General features: G+C 41.4%; 1 protein-coding gene across 1 annotated transcript in view; it reads right to left on the minus strand.

Moving 5' to 3' along the window:
• Positions 1–18631, minus strand: part of SEMA5B (semaphorin 5B) — a 197772-nt gene that overhangs the window by 45551 nt on the left and 133590 nt on the right. The window contains exons 10-13 of the mRNA XM_058027940.1: positions 16264–16549; positions 11849–11984; positions 8182–8389; positions 5906–6113 (exon numbers count right to left, since the gene is read on the minus strand). Of these exons, the coding sequence (XP_057883923.1) occupies positions 5906–6113; positions 8182–8389; positions 11849–11984; positions 16264–16549 (838 nt within the window). The remainder of the gene's footprint in view (positions 1–5905; positions 6114–8181; positions 8390–11848; positions 11985–16263; positions 16550–18631) is intronic.

The raw sequence follows: 18631 nt of genomic DNA on the forward strand, positions 1-18631 counted from the left end.
AACTCCCCTTCTGTTCACTAAGGGTCATTTCCAGACTTCAGAACTAAAAGTGGGAGCCTAAAAGTGCACAGGCTGCTTAAAATTAATATAATACCTGTCATTGGTTTGAGCATTTAGTAGAAATGAGAAAAACTCCAATAATTCATCTGGTTGGGAGCAGATGAATTAGCGCCTTCCTATTTTGTATCCTGTCTCTTTTCTGCAACACATGCACCAGAAATCTCAGCCCAGGCTTATTCCTCAAACTCAGCCTCTTGCTGCTTTCCCTGCTGGCCCTGCACTGCATTTCTCTCCTCACTGTTATTTGTGATTCCTTCATACTTAAATGCCATCTACAAAGTATGCTATTTTCTTTCTTCCATGCCATTAAAGATAATGTCAAATAAGATGAAACTGAAAACCAATCTCTCTGGCATCTTACAGGAAACATGCCCCAGCTCACTAGCTCACTGCTTATCCTTGTCTGCTTTTTATTTCCAATTTCAGACACATCCTTTCCCAGACCATTCAAGGGAAGCTCTTTGACTGCTATTCTGAAAGCCACGTTCCTTAGACCTTACTATCCCTTCAAACCTTGGAGGTCCATATCCTGCAAATTGTATGGATGCACTTAACTTTACATATATAAACAGCTACATTAAAGAAAATGGGAGTAATTGCCTGCTACAGCAGATGCAAATGTGTTGTCAGGATAGAGAAAATGGTATAATTTTGTACTTCTATTTAAAGAACACAGATCCATTTCATCTACAAACTTCATTCTTTCCAAGAGCTTTAGTGATCATGGTTCTGTTTGATGTCTTCATTCTCTGTCAGTGGGAGTCTTGCTATTTTCTTAAATGCAACCAGAATGTCAAACCAGATGTTTAGTGATTTATTCTGATGTATTATTGGATATTGTGGATGACAAAACATTGGGCTGAGCACTCTCCTTTCTGCCTATGAAGTCTTCCAAAGCTTTTCAGCATTATTGGTGATACAATAATTAGCTAATTCCCTTAATTGTGGAGAGGCCATATCAGCCAGAACAGATGGAAATTAATGATTAAGCTTTATCACAACATTTTTGTAGTCTGTTACCTTTCCTTTTGCCTCTATTTTTAAACGGATATTCAATGTGCTGAATATTTTTTTTAAACTCTCAGGCAGAAGATCTTCAAAGCAAAATCTGGGCCAGATTTTCAACAGCCTCAGCTAAGAAGTGCTGGATTTTCAAGATCTTTGATGAACAATCTGGCCATCAGTGTCGCCTCAGCGATCTGCTGGATGCTGGTCTCCACTGAACAAGTGTCCCTGTTGTTTCCTCCCCCATCTTTTAAAAGATTTTTCTTTTAACCCAACAATAGTTCATTGTTTGTCTTTCAAGGAACTATCATCATTCTGATGAAGAAGTCAGAGGATTGTACTCAATTAAATCCTTTCCCCAAACTGGAAAATTTTTATACCTCTTCCCAGAGTATGTTATTTCTCCAAACTAAATTCCCCAATAGCTTAAGTCCTGAAATATGGTAATCCTGTAATTCAGGTTTTAGAATCCTACATTTAAGTGCTTCACTCCTTTGTTGCAGAGGATTTTGCATCATATAAGGCTTAAAAAAATAAAAGAAGAATGTAACATTAAACTCCAAAGCAAAAAAATGTGATATCTCAAAGCCCTCAAAGGTGGAGGTGGTACAGTGATTGTGCTTGGAGCTGCAGTTCCACTTTGGAGAGAGACAAAGAGGGCAGAAAACTCCCTGCTTCTTTAGTGTAGCTGCTGACCCTTTTCTTCCAAAAACTCCCTGGAGCCATTTCAGGAGTTACTCACCTATATGTACTTAGTTTGTGTGATCACTGGCCCAGAGCTATTTAGAGGTGAGCTGTGCTTCTCTCACAGATATCAAGTCAGCAAATAAGAGTCCTTGTCAGCTGAGTCATTTTTGCCAGCTTTGCATTAAGTACCATGGCTGGAGGGGATGTTCAGAAGAATTTAGGCCAAGCAAGAGGGCAAAACCTCACCATCACTCAAGAGCAAATTCCTGCAATCCGGTCAAAAAGCAGACAAGGGTGCAGGTAAGAGCATGTCATAGCTGCATGCAAGAGGGCCTGGCTCTGGAAGCAGGAGGATCCACAGTGGCCTGAAGGTAACCTGAGGTGGCACTGCCACAACCTGGGAGATGCCCACAGCACAGCAGGGAGAGCACAGGCAAGCTAAACTATCCCCAGAACCACGCTGTAGATCCAAAACTGCAACCTGCATCATGTTAACTGCAAGTTTTATGCAGAAAAAAATAATATGGAAGGAGAAAGAGGAAGAAATGAATATCAAAATAAAGTGCATTAAAATAAACTGCTCAGGACAGGGAGAGGAGAAGGGGTGGGTATTGAAGAGACTGGTCCTATTTCCAAACACTTTCTTTTCCTCATTTAAATGTGCAATCAAAATCCTTAGTCCACCTCAGGGTTTCTGTGTGCTCAGAGGCCCATGGTTCTGATGCTGCAAAGAGTCAACAGAAAGAGATCACAAGCTATTCCTTGTAACAACCAGCTTCATTTTCCTATCTGTCTGATTGCAATCCTAAAAATGCATAACTGCACCTCAGCCTTTGAAAAAAATTATTAAACTATGCCTTACAAATACATCCCACCTGAAAATGATGCTGCAGATCTGAGGTCCTCAGCTCTGAAATTCAGATTTGGGACTTTGTTCAGGCACATTCTAAAGATACAGTGGTGTCAGTGATAAGGCTGCAGTACTGGTTCTTCAAATATTCCTCACCAAAGCTTGGGGGCAACTTGAAGCAAAAAAAAATCGAAGCTCATTTGAAAATTGCAGGGAAGTTACAGAGATTTCAAAGCCATGCAAAATTCAGCAGCAAGCACAGCCAAACTACCACCCAGCAAAGCAACCTTCAAAACATTCTGCATATTCAAAGGGCTTGTAGGTTTTGCTCATGTTGGACATCTTCCTGAGAGTCTCCAGTGAGTGGGGAACGGCAGCACTCAGGAGAGCAGGAAAGACAAACACCAGGAGCACACACGAACAAGGGAAGGTCCCTGCAACCAAGTCCAGCCTGTAAATTTGGGCTGCTGACATTACAGATGTCTTCCTGTGTCCCTGTTGCTAAGAGTGGCTGTTCTGAAAAGACAGACTGAGACAGGTCAGTGGGCACACACAAAACACTGCTCAGACACCCACTACATCAAGACACGGGGCTGACTTACTGGTCACCATTTAAGAGATTAAATTGGTGCCGTGTCAATAAACAAACAGTAAAGGAGATGGCAGAAATCCTTATCCCTTTCCATCTCTTCCGTTTGCTGTTGTTTTTCCCTCTGCCCCAATTCTGAGCCTTGGTAGCAAGCCCCGAGGTTTTAAAGTGGCAGAGCAGCAAAGATCGCTGGTCGGGATCAATGCTAGGGTCAATTTTCTCTCGATACCATGGCTGTTCCAGGGAGGAGGAGGAGGAGGAGGAAGGCAGGTTGAAGGCAACAGCTCTGTATCAGCAATCATAAACCCACATCAGCCCCCAGGGTCTAAAAGGCTGAAAAGTTTCCTGATAAGAGAAGGCAGAGCCTACAACAAACAATGTGGTATTCCTGCCTGGGAGGCACAAATTCTCTCCATCACCTCCAAGCTTCCCAAGCCGCCCCACCACAACAATTACATTATAAAAGCTGCTGAAACCAGAGCTTTTCAAGGAGGCCAGTCACGAAGTCACAGCACAACAAAAAAGTAAGCAGGGAGTATTGTAGGGGCGGGAGCCCTTCTACCCATAGTGGCTGAATATTGGCGAGTATTAAATATAGACACAACAATAAGCAATAAATCACAGCCCAGGAGAAGTGCCAGGTAGAATGCACTGGAGGAAATTAAAATATCCTTCTTGATACTGTTCAGGATTGAAAGAAATACAAAGGAGGTCAAATTGACTTATCACCTACATAGCCAGGATGCTAAGGGGGGGAAGGGCTCCAACACCTGCAGCTGAAAAATTTGCAGTTGAAAATTTCCTAGACAAAAAAAAAAAAAGGAAAACTCTAAGTCTAAAATGTAATAATAATATCATAAACATTCTCTCAAACAAATAAATAAATGATGGAATTTCTTGGCTTTCCTGCATTTTCTTTTTTTTTTTCCTTCCTTTTTCCAAATGCACAAGACTCACCGACAGAGCAAAGGATGATTTGCAATGTAAACAAGAACACTAAATGGTCAGCACCCAAATTCAGCAAATTCTGGCCTCCCATATCACACCCCACCATGCCATCAGGACCTATCTCCTGTACCTTGCTATTGCCCAGATGGTGATTTCTATTATGAAACTAGTCAATGGAGGCAAAATTTAAGTCTCCCAAGCCTGAAGAACTGGGCTGTTTTCTCATTTCACTCAAAATTGCCTCCAGGAAGTTTGTTTTAGAAAAAAACCAGCACTGGTACACAAACTTCCCAGTGATTTCAGCTGGGACTCAGTGCCATACAGTGCATAAAACTGAGGCTGCTTTTGGTCACCAGCAGGCAAGGGAACCTCAGTGAGGACAGTTTTTGTTTTGCTGGGATAAGCTTATACAAGGCTGCTCTGCAGCCTCCAGGACCTAAACGTGGTGGTCCTGTGAGATAACCCACCTGTCTGCTCTCCAGCCACTTCTTTTTTCTAGCTTGCCCCATTTTAAGGCAATTCAGCAAACCTCCAACATTTGAATTTTAATGGAAGTGTCATAGAAAGTACTTGAGCAGGCTGAAAATAGGACAGCATCTATAAATTACTGGAAAGCTGAACTCAAGATTAGGAAGGGAAAAGGAAAGGAAGAACTCATTTCTCTTGAAACTGGATCATATATATGTATACACACATAAATATTCTCAGACTGAGACTACAGGACAGCCTGAAAAGGACAACTGTTATGTTCTACCTTTTAAAATCTCTGCTTTTAAGGGCTAAGGACAGGATGGCATTTTCCAGTTGTGGTTTTTTTCTCTTACTAAACACTTTTGTGTCCGTCTGTTTTAGACATGCATGGATTTAGACAAGCTGATAGATAAACTCTACTTGTTGAAAATAAAGTTATGGTGACATTTTCTATATCAGCTTTTTTGGCAGGAGAACAGGGACATCTTGAAGTAGGCCATGGAAGAGGGAATCTGTTTAAATGCTGCTAACAAAATCCTTCCTCTTGTCTAGCACAGAGGACATCAGTTTCACACAAAACTACAAAACTCTCACAGAGAGAAACAAGGCAAAAGCATGAGAGGAGAAGGTAAAGTATTTTCAAGAGATGTAAACAAGTAAATGCCCACAGCACCCAGTGAGAATATTTCAGCATCTGTCTCAAACAGCTGCTATCACACTTTCACCTGCTCAAATGGAGAGGCAACATTTGGATGCAAAAACCTTCTACAGTCCTGTGTGAAATACTGCTCTGGAGCCAAAGCAGACAATTAGAAAAAGTCATTTTTCCTACTCCCTTTATAAGGTACAATCAAGGCACAGAATCTATCCAGGTGTAAGAGGTGTCACACATAGTTGAGATGAACTATTGATTTCCAAAAGCAATAACAAGTTGCCACAGAGCCCAGCCCTGCCTAATCCTATGTTTGAGAGGTGATCACTCCGATAAGCAAGGAAAGCCTGGCTGCAACCCAAATTCAAAAACCCTCAGCCATACTGCCAATAAGAAACACCAGGAAAACACATGGACTTAATAAAAGCAACACTATAATATGATGTTAAAAAAAACCCACAAAACCAGAAGTAAATATTGTAAACCCTTACTTGGTAAACATATGATTAATTTCTGAAGAGGAGTAATTAACATTTACCAAAAAAAAAAGCTTATATTGCTTATCCTCATTGCTCCTGTTATGCATGTATCTGTAAGGAGATACACTCCAGCAGGGATCTATTAGAGCTGTAAATTTACTTACCCTTCTGTTCTGTACATGGAGCATCTCTCCAAAGGAATTTTTAGCACTCCATTATTTAGACCCACAAAGAGTGATCTGTCGCTGTGTAGGATTTGGAGACTCTTGATTGCTTCCTGTTGTCCATCAGGGAGGATCTGCATTTCCTCTAAATAACAACTCCTCAGACTCCTGTTGGTGGTAGAAAGGGCCTTCAGGATGGTGCCATACTCTAATAGAACAAGAAACAAGTCACAAGTAAATTTTAGAGGCAGTGGCTTCATTTCATACCTGCTTAAAGAGGGAAATATTAGTGTCACCTTAACAGAGCTGGTTTAACCTAGTTCTGGGTCACCTGCTGCCCTCTGTAGAGAGCTACATCGTTGCAATCTCAGCCGAAACCACCTGAGAATGCACTTAAACGGGAATTCAGAAGGATGTGAACCATCTGTGGACAGTGAGCACCTGGCAGTTTTTCCCAGTTGGAGCACTGAGGCAGAGGAGTCTGGTCCCATTATCAGAGAGTTACAGAGCAAGGTGACCCAGGATGGCAAGAATCATTTCTGGTGCCTTTAGTCTGTATTTCTATTGGTTTATGGAGCAGATCAGTGTGATTTGATGTCATGACAAATGACAACAGATGCAGCAGCCCTGCTGGAAATCTCTGAGGCCTCCATAATGACTGCATGGGTCACAGACCTAATTGATCCTCTTCCTGGAAGAAGCCAGCTTGACAAGGGGATGTTATGGCATGAGGAGTGCATACACAGAAACATACATGTTTGTGCTCACAGTGCTCTTAGATAAATATTTTAAGATCTGCTAAACTGTGGGAGATTAATGCACACCACTTTTCACTGAAACCCCCTAGAGGACTGTCAGCCGGATGGCTCATGAAACTTAATCTTTCTCTTCCAGTAACTTCTGCACTGGTGCCAAAGCTCAGCAATTTATAATGTTGGGGTTGGCCACCATGTGAAGTTTCCCTTTCACTTACATGTGGAACAAGACAAAAGTTTGGGCTCAGTTAGTCTCAGGACTGAGTTTGTGCTCAGGGCTGCCTCTACTGAAGCATTTCACAGGTTTAAACATTTTCAGCAGATCTTACTCTTCAGCCACCAATAACCAGGGCCACAAAGCAAACATGAGTAAATAGTTAAGGTTATGGGATTGGACCTTTCTACACTAATGATATGAGGCAAGAAGTATTCCAACTTTCTGTAAAGGCTTTGTAGCTTGGACCTTTCACTTTAAATATCAAGATATCATATTGGCAGAATCATGTTGTATTTCCATTTAAGTACAATCTTCTCATCATAATCAATGCTCATGGAGTTCCCATACTGGGAGTGTTGCTAGAACATATAAATAATAAACCAAGACGACCACTTTTGAAACAAGTGGTGGTAAAAGTTAGATAAATTATTACACAGTCCTGAAGTTCCATTCTCCTAAACATGAGAATAAGGCAATGACTCTGCATTCAGATGTGGGATTAAATGAACACTTATGGAAGCTATCCATCTTATTCTAAAGTCAAAGCTTCTGCTGCAGAGGATAACAACATTATACCCATGAGGCTGGCCATATGCTCTGATTAATCAAACTATTTAATTTAACCTCTATCATTAGTATTACTATGGGCTGAGACAACCATTTATAACACTTTGTCCTTCTTCAGCATTTTCACTTATCCAAGATACCTGTGCTTTTCAGAAGAGGCAACATGTTCTGCTAATTAGTGGATGGAAGTCAAAATCAAGAGCCTAAATCATACACTTAATTCTACCACTGGCTTGCTATGCTCCCACAAAAAAAGGACTCAGCTTCCCTATCTGCCTTAAACTTCAGCGCATGCCAATTCCCAAAAGCACTGGGAGCCATACATTAGTAGGGCCATGAAAGTGCAAAGAAAGACACAATTAAGTCCCTGGACAAGCCTGGAGGTTATGCATTATTATTGCTTATTTAGAGATGGGTCTGTCATAGCACTGAGAGGCAGCTGACATGCATGAAACCACATGAGCATTCTAGCCACCTCTGCTCTTCCTCCCTGTTATTTATTAGCCTGATTAGTTGAAATATGTTTTTATTAGAGGGAGAAAATGTTATTGTTCTTTTTAAACACAATGGAGATTCTTCCATCCTGCTTTTAATTTACTCAGGCAAACAACTTCCATGCAGTTTTGTACCAAAATCATATCGAATGACAACTGTGTAAGGACTTCCCAATTGGGCTCCCAGGGCTGCTAGGTCTACAAGCAAGCAGGAGGAACTGTTGGAAGCCCTCATGCTCTTACCTGTTCCAATGTACATGACATGGTAGAGGGTGTCCTTCCCCTGAACAATATCAACCACCAGTTTGGAGAAGCGAATGCTGTCCTGAGTCACGTAGGGATCCACGGTCACTGGCTGCACCACGTCGTTCATCAGGAACAGGCGCTGAGCGTCCTGCAGCACTCTCTCTGTCAGGTTCTCGTTAGGGCTGTCATCATTCAGTGTGCCACACTAAATCCAGAAAACTGAATTTCAGAAAATGCATCATCTGCCCAGCCCAGCATAGAAACTCATGTCCTGCTGATTTCCTGGGGAGGTGGGTCTGTGTGAGGGTCACAGGATAAGGCACGTAGTCTGATTCCTTAGCCCAGATTTGGCCTTTAGCCCACTCTGTGAAAATTTTCTCCCAGGTCCACTGACCAGCAATGTGCAGTTTCATTCCCTTGTGATACCCTCAACCAGCACAACAGAAGGGCTAAAGCCTTCAACAAACCATGGAGAAAAAGAAAGAATTAAAACTAGTTGTAGAAACATTTAAAGGTAGCAGTGGAGAGAAAGTTTTGTGGTGATAAATCCTTAAAATATTTCAGACACTACCTAGCATGTCAGTCTGTACAATGAACAAAGCCTGGAGTTTAAAAAACCTAAAAATGGACTGGTTTTGCATAAAAGAACTAAACTTGCCACATTGCTTTTCTTTGATGTGCTTCCCTCTGGACAGGGGGAATCTGCAGCATCTGAAGCAAGGCAGGTTCACAACAAGCTCCCCCCACCCCTTTTCTCCTAACAGCAAATACCAGATCAAGCCATAACTACCCATCCTCCAGCACCAAGGGAGGCACTGAAACAGGACTCAATTCCCTTGTACAGCAAGAACTAGGAAGAAAAACAGCACATCTTGCGTCTTTTAAACCAGTGGATAATGCATTTTAAGGCCTGAGTGGCCATCTTAGATTAATCTCTAAAACTCAATATTTTCAAAAGCCAGTGCTACTTTTTTGGTCCATGACAGTTGTTAGGGCTGGATCTCACTCTTCCCCACAATATCATGCCTGGAGGGCAAAAAAACTTATTACTCCTAAAGGCAGCAGGGTGACTGGTTATTTATCTTCCCAAGACCATGGGAGGCAGTGGTACAACTAAATCCTGCCAAGACCCATACTCAGTCGATGAGCAACTTCACTACTCACTAAATGAAACTCACACCTGAGCAATTTCACTAGAAATAAAATCCTACACGTTTATTTTTCTTCATTTTGGATCCAGGTGTTTGGGCTTTCCTTGAAGAAAAGTCAGAACACTGAGAATGAGGATGCTGATTTACAGCAGTTGAGCTGCAGTGTACAAATTTCCTATGTGCACACTCTCCATGCACATCACAGCAACCCTTGGTGGTATCGCTGCCTTTCCTGGGTGCACCACGCAGCCCTTCTCCCACTATGTGCTAAAATGAGTTGTCAAGGGTTTAACACACATTCACACAGTAAATATGGATTCCAGTGGCTGGTGTACTAAGCTTTACAATAGTCTAGAGGTTGTGTGAACTAGGAGAACAGTTATGTTGATTCTCACAACCTATGAACATGGTCACTCTTTAATCAGTTTAAGCATCTTCCTGAATAGCTAGACCAAGGACACATCTGTGGGTTTTTTATGTGTCCTCAGGTGGGTTTTAATGCTTTTTTCTATTGCAATGATATATTTTAGTTCATGACTCATCCCAGATTCTAAAGAGTTCTTAGATTTCTCTCTTTTATTGTATCCTATGCTCCTTCTTGTTCTCAGCACTGTCTTCCTTTGGATACTCTTCGCCCCATTCACTTTTCCTTCTATTGCATCACCTAAAAGGAGTCCCAGTAGCAGGAATGTCATTGTTGGTTTTGTTTTCTGTTCTCAGCAAGTCACAGATAATTCTTTTGGTCTATTGGCAGCTCATGTGCTGACGCAGCATCCCTCTGATTTGGTTTAATGTTGTTTTGTTCTAATTTCCTGATTATCTGTACTGTCCTGGTCTTCTGCATCCTTCAGTATTTCTCCTTCCTCTCTACAAGAAAAAAAATTCTGGCATGCTCCCCTCATCTTTCTTTGTGAACACTGAGGCACAAAAATTAATTTAATGTTTTTGCAATATCTGCCTCTTCTGTCACTAAATTACCCTTGTCATCTCCTTAAGGCTCCTCACTGACCTCTTGTTCCTTCTGTACTTGAAAAACATTTTAATCTCTTCTTGCAATCTTCCTTTTGTCTACCACATACCTCTTTTTTCCTTTCCTTATTTTCCTCTGACCCTTTTCTTTCATCTTGCTGCTGCAATCTTTACACTCCACATTTTATCTGATACTTTTTTCTACATGGAAATGCCTTCCAAAGTCCTTTACTATTCCTTCTGGGTTAGCCAAGCAAGGGACAGAAAGTCCTTGAGTCTCAGTTTGCCTTAATATTCCCTTTAAATTAAAAAAAATAAACCAAACCAAGAACAACAACAAAAACCTGGCTATGTTTGGGCATGGCTGGACCTCCAGCAGAGCTTTGTTTCTTGGTTTTGAATGCACCAAGCTGAGAGGGTGATCAAGAGGCCAAGCCTGTCCCACCTCGTATGGGCAGGAGCCCTCAGACAGGTGCCAAGAGGGAATTCAGGAGAAGAAATCAGGTTCCTCAGCAGGAAGACAAGGCTGTCCCTGCCTGCAGCAGAGACCTGTCTCCCATCTGCTCTTGCTGTGATTTCAGGCGACTGTAGATTTCTTTTTGGAAGGTCCTTGACATCACCAGTTTGAAGGCAGATGGCACTTGCAGGCAGCCTCAGCACATTTGCCATAATAAAGGAGAGCCAGATTCAGAAAATGAGGCTGAAAGGATTTGCCATGGGGAAGCAAGGACATGAAGACAAGTCCATCCTCCCCAGGATTCTCCTGCTGGGAAGGAGCTGAGCTGTAAAATGGGCTCATGCTCCAGAAGACTCAGGGTTGTCAGGGCTGTCATACACATACTCTGCCCCACACTGACTGGATCTGGTGATAAAGCAACTGAAGCTGTTTCATAATTTTCAAAATTGGTGATCCTGGAAAATCTGCTCATTCATAAACTCAAAGATTTTTAAAAAGAGAAGGAACAATCCTGTGACAATCCTCAAGTGTCCCCTTCCACCAGTTACTGTGGCAACATGTCCATGGCTTCTGGCTGAGCTACCATGTGTTAGAAAGTCATTCATCTTCCACTGAAGCACTGGTAGCCTTAGGGGCCCCATCAAGTGATGGAAAATTCATCACTTCCTTGCAGAGTCACAGTGGTTAATTACCTTTCTTGTTTAAAAAATATAGATTGTCTCCATTCTAGTTTGACTTTGTCCAGCTTCAGCTTTTAATCCTTCCCAGTTCTAGTAGGGACATGCCTTATGTCCTCTTGTGAGAATCACATCCTCAGAGCTCATGTGCCAGTGATAAGTGCAACAGAGATTTAAAACATTCATTATTATAAAAAACCCAGAACATTTTTATTATTCCTTAAACTATTCAATTTTTGCCATGAATTCTGTGGCAAGGAGTTCCACAGACTAAAACACTCATAAATGTGGAGAAAAACAATTTATCTGTACCGTGGGTCTACCTGGAGAAATAAGCCCTACACAAATCAACCCACTGAAGGGACAGAACATCAGAGGGACTGCAGCAAACTGAAGGGCAACAGCAGTACCTGGAAGTTGGGGATGGGGTTTAATGTTGGCAGCCAGGCTGATCTTGGGTTTTCTTGGTAGCGGAAGGGGCCATTAAATGCCTGAGTAATGGCACTCAGATTGAAGGCACACACTGCTGAGGCAGCTATGCTGTTTCTGGAAAAGGGGAGGGGAAAAAAATCAATTTAATCATTAGAACATTGACATTTTCATCATAACAGACATCAAACTCCACTCAAATAAAATACATGTAAATTGCTAGGTAGATGTACAGTGATACCAATCTCACAGGGAGTATAAATAAATAAATAAATAAACTGTAAAATGCAGATGACTTGCGTGACAATTTTGAGAATGAATTTAAAGTTTGGTTTTAAAATGTCAGAGATTTAAGGGCCATGGAAGCAGTTCTGACAAGAAAGGTGAATACAGTTTAATTTGCATGGATTATTTGTGTCTGGTTTTACTTTTATTTTTTTACAACCTATCTTTATTGATTACAAGCAAGCTAATTTTTAATCTCTTGTTGTTTCTCAAGGTGAAATTCTGTTTCTATAGGTTCCTGAAATCTTCAGCTACAAAATATATCACCTAGGATTATATTTATATACATGCAGTGGAAGGAAAAAGGTGACAGTGACAAACCAGCTGGTTCTGACAGCAGCTCAGCATGCAAAAAGGTCTTGTTAATTCACAAAAACCTCTGTTTTCAATGCCACAGTTCACTTCTGTGTGTTCCCAGGTGGGAAGAGGATCTGTCTGGGGCAGACAAGCCCCAGACTGTTCAAGCACACTCAGCCAGGGGAGGCACAGCACAGTGAGGGAAATGCTGCTGTGGGAAGGACTCTTTGGAAAGGAGTGTGTTTCAGGGATGCTGGGCTGCCCAGTCACACTGCACACAGATCATTGGCCTTTGCTATTCCTTTTCAGCCCAGGAGGACTCACTTCTGCAGGGTCCTGAGCCAGCTCATCTCCTCCTGCCTCAAGAGGGTTGGAGGGCACTTCCTAGATGGTGACCTCAACAAAAGTGACTCAGAGGGACATTTGATAAGTGATGACCTGAAATTCAAACCTGCTCCCAGTTCTTCCCTCCTCCCCCTCCTTTTTTATTTTTTTTTTTTTTTTAGAAAAACTACAAGGTTTAGAGAAAAAGATATCAAAATAAAACTAAAAATAGGGCCAGCATGAGAGACTGATTCATCACGGTGCCTTTTAAATAACCCAAGCCCTTCTGTATGAATCTTTTTGCTAATTAAGGCAATTTGAATTCCATGAAAAGAACACTTTTTTGCCTTTTTTTTTTTAACTAAACCAATAATTACACTCTCTTGCACACACAAAAAAAACCTTTCTTCACCATTCCAGGCTGGAAAGCAGAAGAACAGATTCTTTCACAGCATATTTCTTCCTAGCAATACAACATCAGGAAGAACTTCCTGTTTTGCCTTCCCATTCTCTGCTCCCCCCTGCCCCTTGCATCCCAGAATGATGGAGTAGCTCACTTTGAACATGTCAAAGCAATGCCAGGCAAACCTTTCTCCACTTTTGTCTGAACACTGCTGATGCAGTGCATGCTCACAGACAGCAGCTTTTAAGACAAACCTAATGATGGATGACAAGTAAATGCCTTGAGGCGCACACAGGGAAAAAAAAAAGACAATGAGGGAGAAAATGAAAAAGGAAAAGAAAGAATAAAATTCCACTAGTCTAATGAAAATACTTAAAAGAAAGAGAAAAAAAATATTATTAGGGCTCTGCTAAGGACTTTGTAGTTTAACCTTTTCTCTTTGCTGGAATGGAGAAAGGAAAGAGGTTTTCCATTAAATCTGTGGACCATTTTCTTTTCCATCTGTGGTCTGGCATATTTCCCATCCCTCCCTATGAAAAGTTTGATCCCAGTCTCAAGCCAGTGACATCAACTGGTGCAGCTGGCCCCTCTGTTTTGGTGTGAAGTGCAACTTCCTTCATTCCCACCTCCTACCTCCTGTGACTAACTAGCTGGTTTAAAGAATGGGTTAAGTTCAAAGAGGTTTTAACATTGTCTCTATTACCTCCCAGAAAATTTTAATAAAAACATCTTAAAAATTTCATCAGCAGCTTCCTCCAAAAGCTCTGTTTCGCACTGATTCAGCTGGGTATAACTTAACATGAAGCAATAAATCTATACGTGGGTGTTGCCACAACCACTAATTCCCTTTTTTTATAAGATGACCCTAAATTCATAAACATTAACCATCCAAAGTAAAAAATACCTGTAAACATCAGCAAAAACAAAAAAAAACTCAACATAGTTTTGTGTTCCATTGGTATTTTATCACAAAGAAACTCAGACTGGCGCATAAATTAACCCTCTTTGGTATGCAGAGCTCATGTATCATGATATAAGTCCCAGTGAAAGTTAAAAGAATAATTACCATTATTTCTCTAGTTGGATGACAAATTGGAACATTTTCTCTTTGAACTTTTAAAAGAACACTATGTTGTGCACCCAAAATGCTATTTGATCTAACTTCAGCTGTTATCAATTACTAATTTCTTCACTTACACAAATGTTGCATATTATATTCAGAAGATAAAAGAGATATCCTACATCCCTGATGTACAGAAAATGCTCAAGTGTACCCTGAGGAGACAGGTAACACTCATCATATCTCATGTTAAACTTGGGAGATGGACACAGCAGAAGAGAACTGTCCCAGCCAAAGCTAGTCTATGTCTCCCCTTTGATTGTCCAAAACTATCACCAATTTGATAAATAAAATACAGTTATTAATAGTTTTCTCATTTCCAGCTTCCATTCTTGGCTGGATGAATGGGCAAATGGATAGATAAAACATTATCACCATGGGCACGAGTCCTCTCCAACAGCAAAAAAAAAAACAAAATGGGGGGGGGGGGGGAGTGGTCAGCTCAAGTGCCCAAAGCAGTAGCCAGATTTCCTTTTAATGTTCAGGAAGTTTGGCAAATATCGTCCTATTTTAAAGAATGACTCATGTGCCTTTCAATCTGAGGACAGTTCTTCCCCTAGCCCATAGTCAAGGTGCAGTGCTCAATTGTGTTTATTTTTTCTAGTTGCTTCTCTGCTGGATCACTTTGACTGACATTGGCAATGGAACAGAAACAAAACATGGAAGAGGATGAGGGTCGCCAAACACTTACCTATTTCTTGGAATTTACAGAGGGGGAAGAACATTCAGGCTCTGTTGACTCACAGTGAGGCTCCCAACAGTGCTTTAGCTCAAGGGGTTGGGGCTGATGCTTTGTGACTTCAAGGGCTCAAGTTCAAGCCCTGTCACACCAGCAGGTGACACATTAAAATAGGAGGGTTTGTACTTCAGCAGGGCTTCACTGCTTTGGTTTTCTGTGGGCTCCCTGGGAACAGGCCCTTATTCATATAGGACAGCACTGCACACAAAAACCCCAAACAAGTTGGCTGCCCAGCACAAGGAAGGCACTTTGAGCATTTGCCATATGGAGTAACTACTCAGACTTTCATTCTCCACTTTACACGTCAGCCTAACACCCCCCTGGAGAACATGTATTATTGAAACTCAATACCATGCAGACTGGTTATAGCTTGAAACTTATCATCCTAGCCTTAGGCATCGGAGAAAAAGTTATTTGAGCTTTCCTGACTTAAAAATATACATTATGAGTTTTTTAATATATTTTTTAATTAACTCCTCTTCTCCTTTCTGCTTTCACAGCTACACTAAATCATTGCAATTACAAGTTTTTTCAATATCAAGCCAAGAAGAGGTGATTATGAAGTATCAGAAATCATACCTTCCCCCGAGAGTTCCATCACTGCTTTTGATTTGTGGACCTCAAACAGTCTGGCAGAGGTAAAACCTCCCCATCCTGCCTTGGAAATGCTAAATGCCTTGTGGCCCTCATGACCTTGCTATTACAGTGCTGTTCAACTGCAATAGATGTTGTTTTCAGTATAGGCTGTTGTGATCCCATGTGCCTCATTCTTTTCCTTCCAGCCCTTCTCTCCCAAGTGTGTGTTACCAGTCCATCTCATGGGTCAGCTCCAGTGTTCACACAAATGTGTTAGATTGTCCAGGCAATTAGCCTGGCTGGAAATTAATGTGTTTCTGTTGGGTCATTTTTAGATCATCTCTCTAAACTACACAAGTTGGACTGTCCCTACAAAAAGTCTGAGGTCTGTCAATGCCCAGGTTTGCATCAAATTAAGTTACCCTAAAACTGCACAGTCACCTTTTATGGACTCCAGGAATCTGTGAGCCATGGATTAAAAACACTGTCCTAAGGCTATGTAGTCGTGATGGATAACACAGATCTATCTATTCTTTCACATTTACCAAATGATCTTTCAAAAATGATTACTCAGACTGTCTCAGAAATCAATACATTGTCAGTCTCAGACTGCTGGGACTAGAGGCAGGGCAGTAAAGCGAGTGCAACTCACACATTAGTAGTGAAGACACCGTAGATCAGATCTTGCTCAGGAAGGTAGAAGGTGCTTTGCAATTCATTGTAATAGAAAGGGATTTCTCCAGCACGAGAGCAGTTCAGTCTGGCCTTCATGAAAGTTGTCCATGTGTCCTCCAGCAAAAACCTCCCTCCAATATCATTTTTGCAGACCCTTGCCACACGGGAATACACTGTTTTCCCACAGTCGTGTTCCACCGCGTTCTCACGGAAGAAGAAGTAGGTGAACAAGCCGATGTCATAGGCAGCAATAAAGTTAGGCTCTGAAAAACAAACATTTGAAGAGATTTATATAGGTTAGAAATCAATCCATGCTCACTGACTTGCTCAATGCATTGCACTGCCAGCTCCATTTATGCAGCCTGTCAAAGCTGGGACCACAGGGAGTTTGGAGTCAGCAGAGGACATAAAAACAGTAGATGGGAATAATGATATATGAGGATATAGCTCTAGTACCTTTTTTCAGATCTTGGAAAGGTCCCATTTTTTCTCCACTTTATTGGCAAAGCTGCTACTGATTTCAGTGAAAGCAGAGTTCAACATTTTGCATATGCATGACTATTCTTTGAACCTATACTCATTTTACAAGATAAAGTCTCCCCATTGGGCTGCTTCACCTATTCACTTTTGAAGTGGACCTTATGATGTGTTAAATATGCTGCGTGCATCTGCCCGATTCCCCAGACAGCTGCACTGAAACATTCAAGCTACTCTCCCAGCACTGTCACATCTGGCTTTTATCATCAAACCTTTCCAGTTTCTAGGCACAAAAGATTATCTTATGTCCATAAAACAAAACCATGCCAGAGAGTGACAGCAGTGAAATGTGCTCTCCTTGATGCTTTTTCTCCTAAATTTTTTGGTATTATTTTCACAAGAATTGAAAAGAACTTTGAATTTAGTAGGTTTAGTAATAAATATTTTAATTGGGGATATAACAAAGCTTTAAAGTGTACAGTCTTTTATCCTAAAAGTTTCTTTGGCAAAAGGAAAACTTTGGCCAATGAATAATATTTGACCAAACAAACAAACCTTCCCCAAACCTGTTGGTTTAATAGGGTGTTTTCACAATGTTAACTTCTGATTAGTGCTCAAAGGAAGAAGAATAAAGGGAAGGACAGGATTCCTTTAAAGCTGCAGTCCAGGAATGGAGGGAGAACACAGGCAGCCCACTTCTGCTGCAAGGCAAGTTTGGGAGGCAGATGATGGTACAGAGGGGAGGGCATTGCAAATCATCCCCTGTCAAACTTTCTTCTTCAAACTAACCATGAACCTTAAAGGGACCATTATGATCCCCAATCTGACTTCCTGTCTAACACAAGCCAGATAATTTGATCCTGTAATTCCACCATCAGATCCTGTAACTAACAGGAGAATTAGACCACATCTTTCAAAGGAGATCTGATATTAGTGGACAATGTCACCTGGCTTTACATCCATCACTTTCCTCAGTGACTTGTTCAAATCACTAAAGACTGACCCAGCTGCAACCTGTACTTCTTTTCCCATTTGACATTATCTGGTTTCAGCTTCCAATCACAGGTTCTTGTCATGACTTGTCTGCTAGACTAAAGAACTTTATCCTTTTCAAAATCTTCTCTTCATGTAAGTACTTCCATATCATGAACAAAACACCTTTTATCTCCTTTTCAGAAAGATAAATAAATTGAGCTCCTTAAGGCTCTCGCTGTGAGGCAGGCTTTCCCAGTTTCAAATCACTGAATGGCTCTTCTCTGAATCACCTTCAGCTTTTCTGTTTCTTGTTGAAAAGTGGCCAGAACAGGATAAAGTTACTCCAATGTCACCAATGCTGCACAAGGTTATAAATCCAAGAGTCACATGAGTTTTTCCAGTCACATACGAGAACTTCAGTTACTGTTTGTCTTCCTTAAGCTCCCATGTTCCAATGTGGCTTCCTTCTGAATCTTGCATTCATGCACAGACAACAGGAACATGTTTCCAGTGAGTGTATATGGGCTATGATGCTTCTTGTTCCTAATTCACTGTCTTTCCTGATGACATCCTTTCCCTTGCACTCCATATCTCCATACTGACTTCAGGATGCCTGCAGAAGCCTAGCTCAATCTTCTTAAGCTCCAGAGAGTGCACAGTCCCACTGCTCTTATCTTGAATTGAAAGGCCCTGAAATCTAATAGAAATATTTGAAATATCTGGTCATATTACCTGAGTAAAAGGAGATAGGGGGAATACTGGGGTCTCCATCACTACAGTCTGCTCAGACTAGAATGCTTTGCCCCAATTGGAAGGTATGGACTCAGTGCAGGGGATGCTGGTTGAAATTCTATAGCTTGCTTGATGCAGGGTATTATCACACTGGGGTATGA

This window comes from Melospiza georgiana, chromosome 7 (assembly GCF_028018845.1).
Source record: "Melospiza georgiana isolate bMelGeo1 chromosome 7, bMelGeo1.pri, whole genome shotgun sequence".
Taxonomy (NCBI): Eukaryota; Metazoa; Chordata; class Aves; order Passeriformes; family Passerellidae; genus Melospiza; species Melospiza georgiana.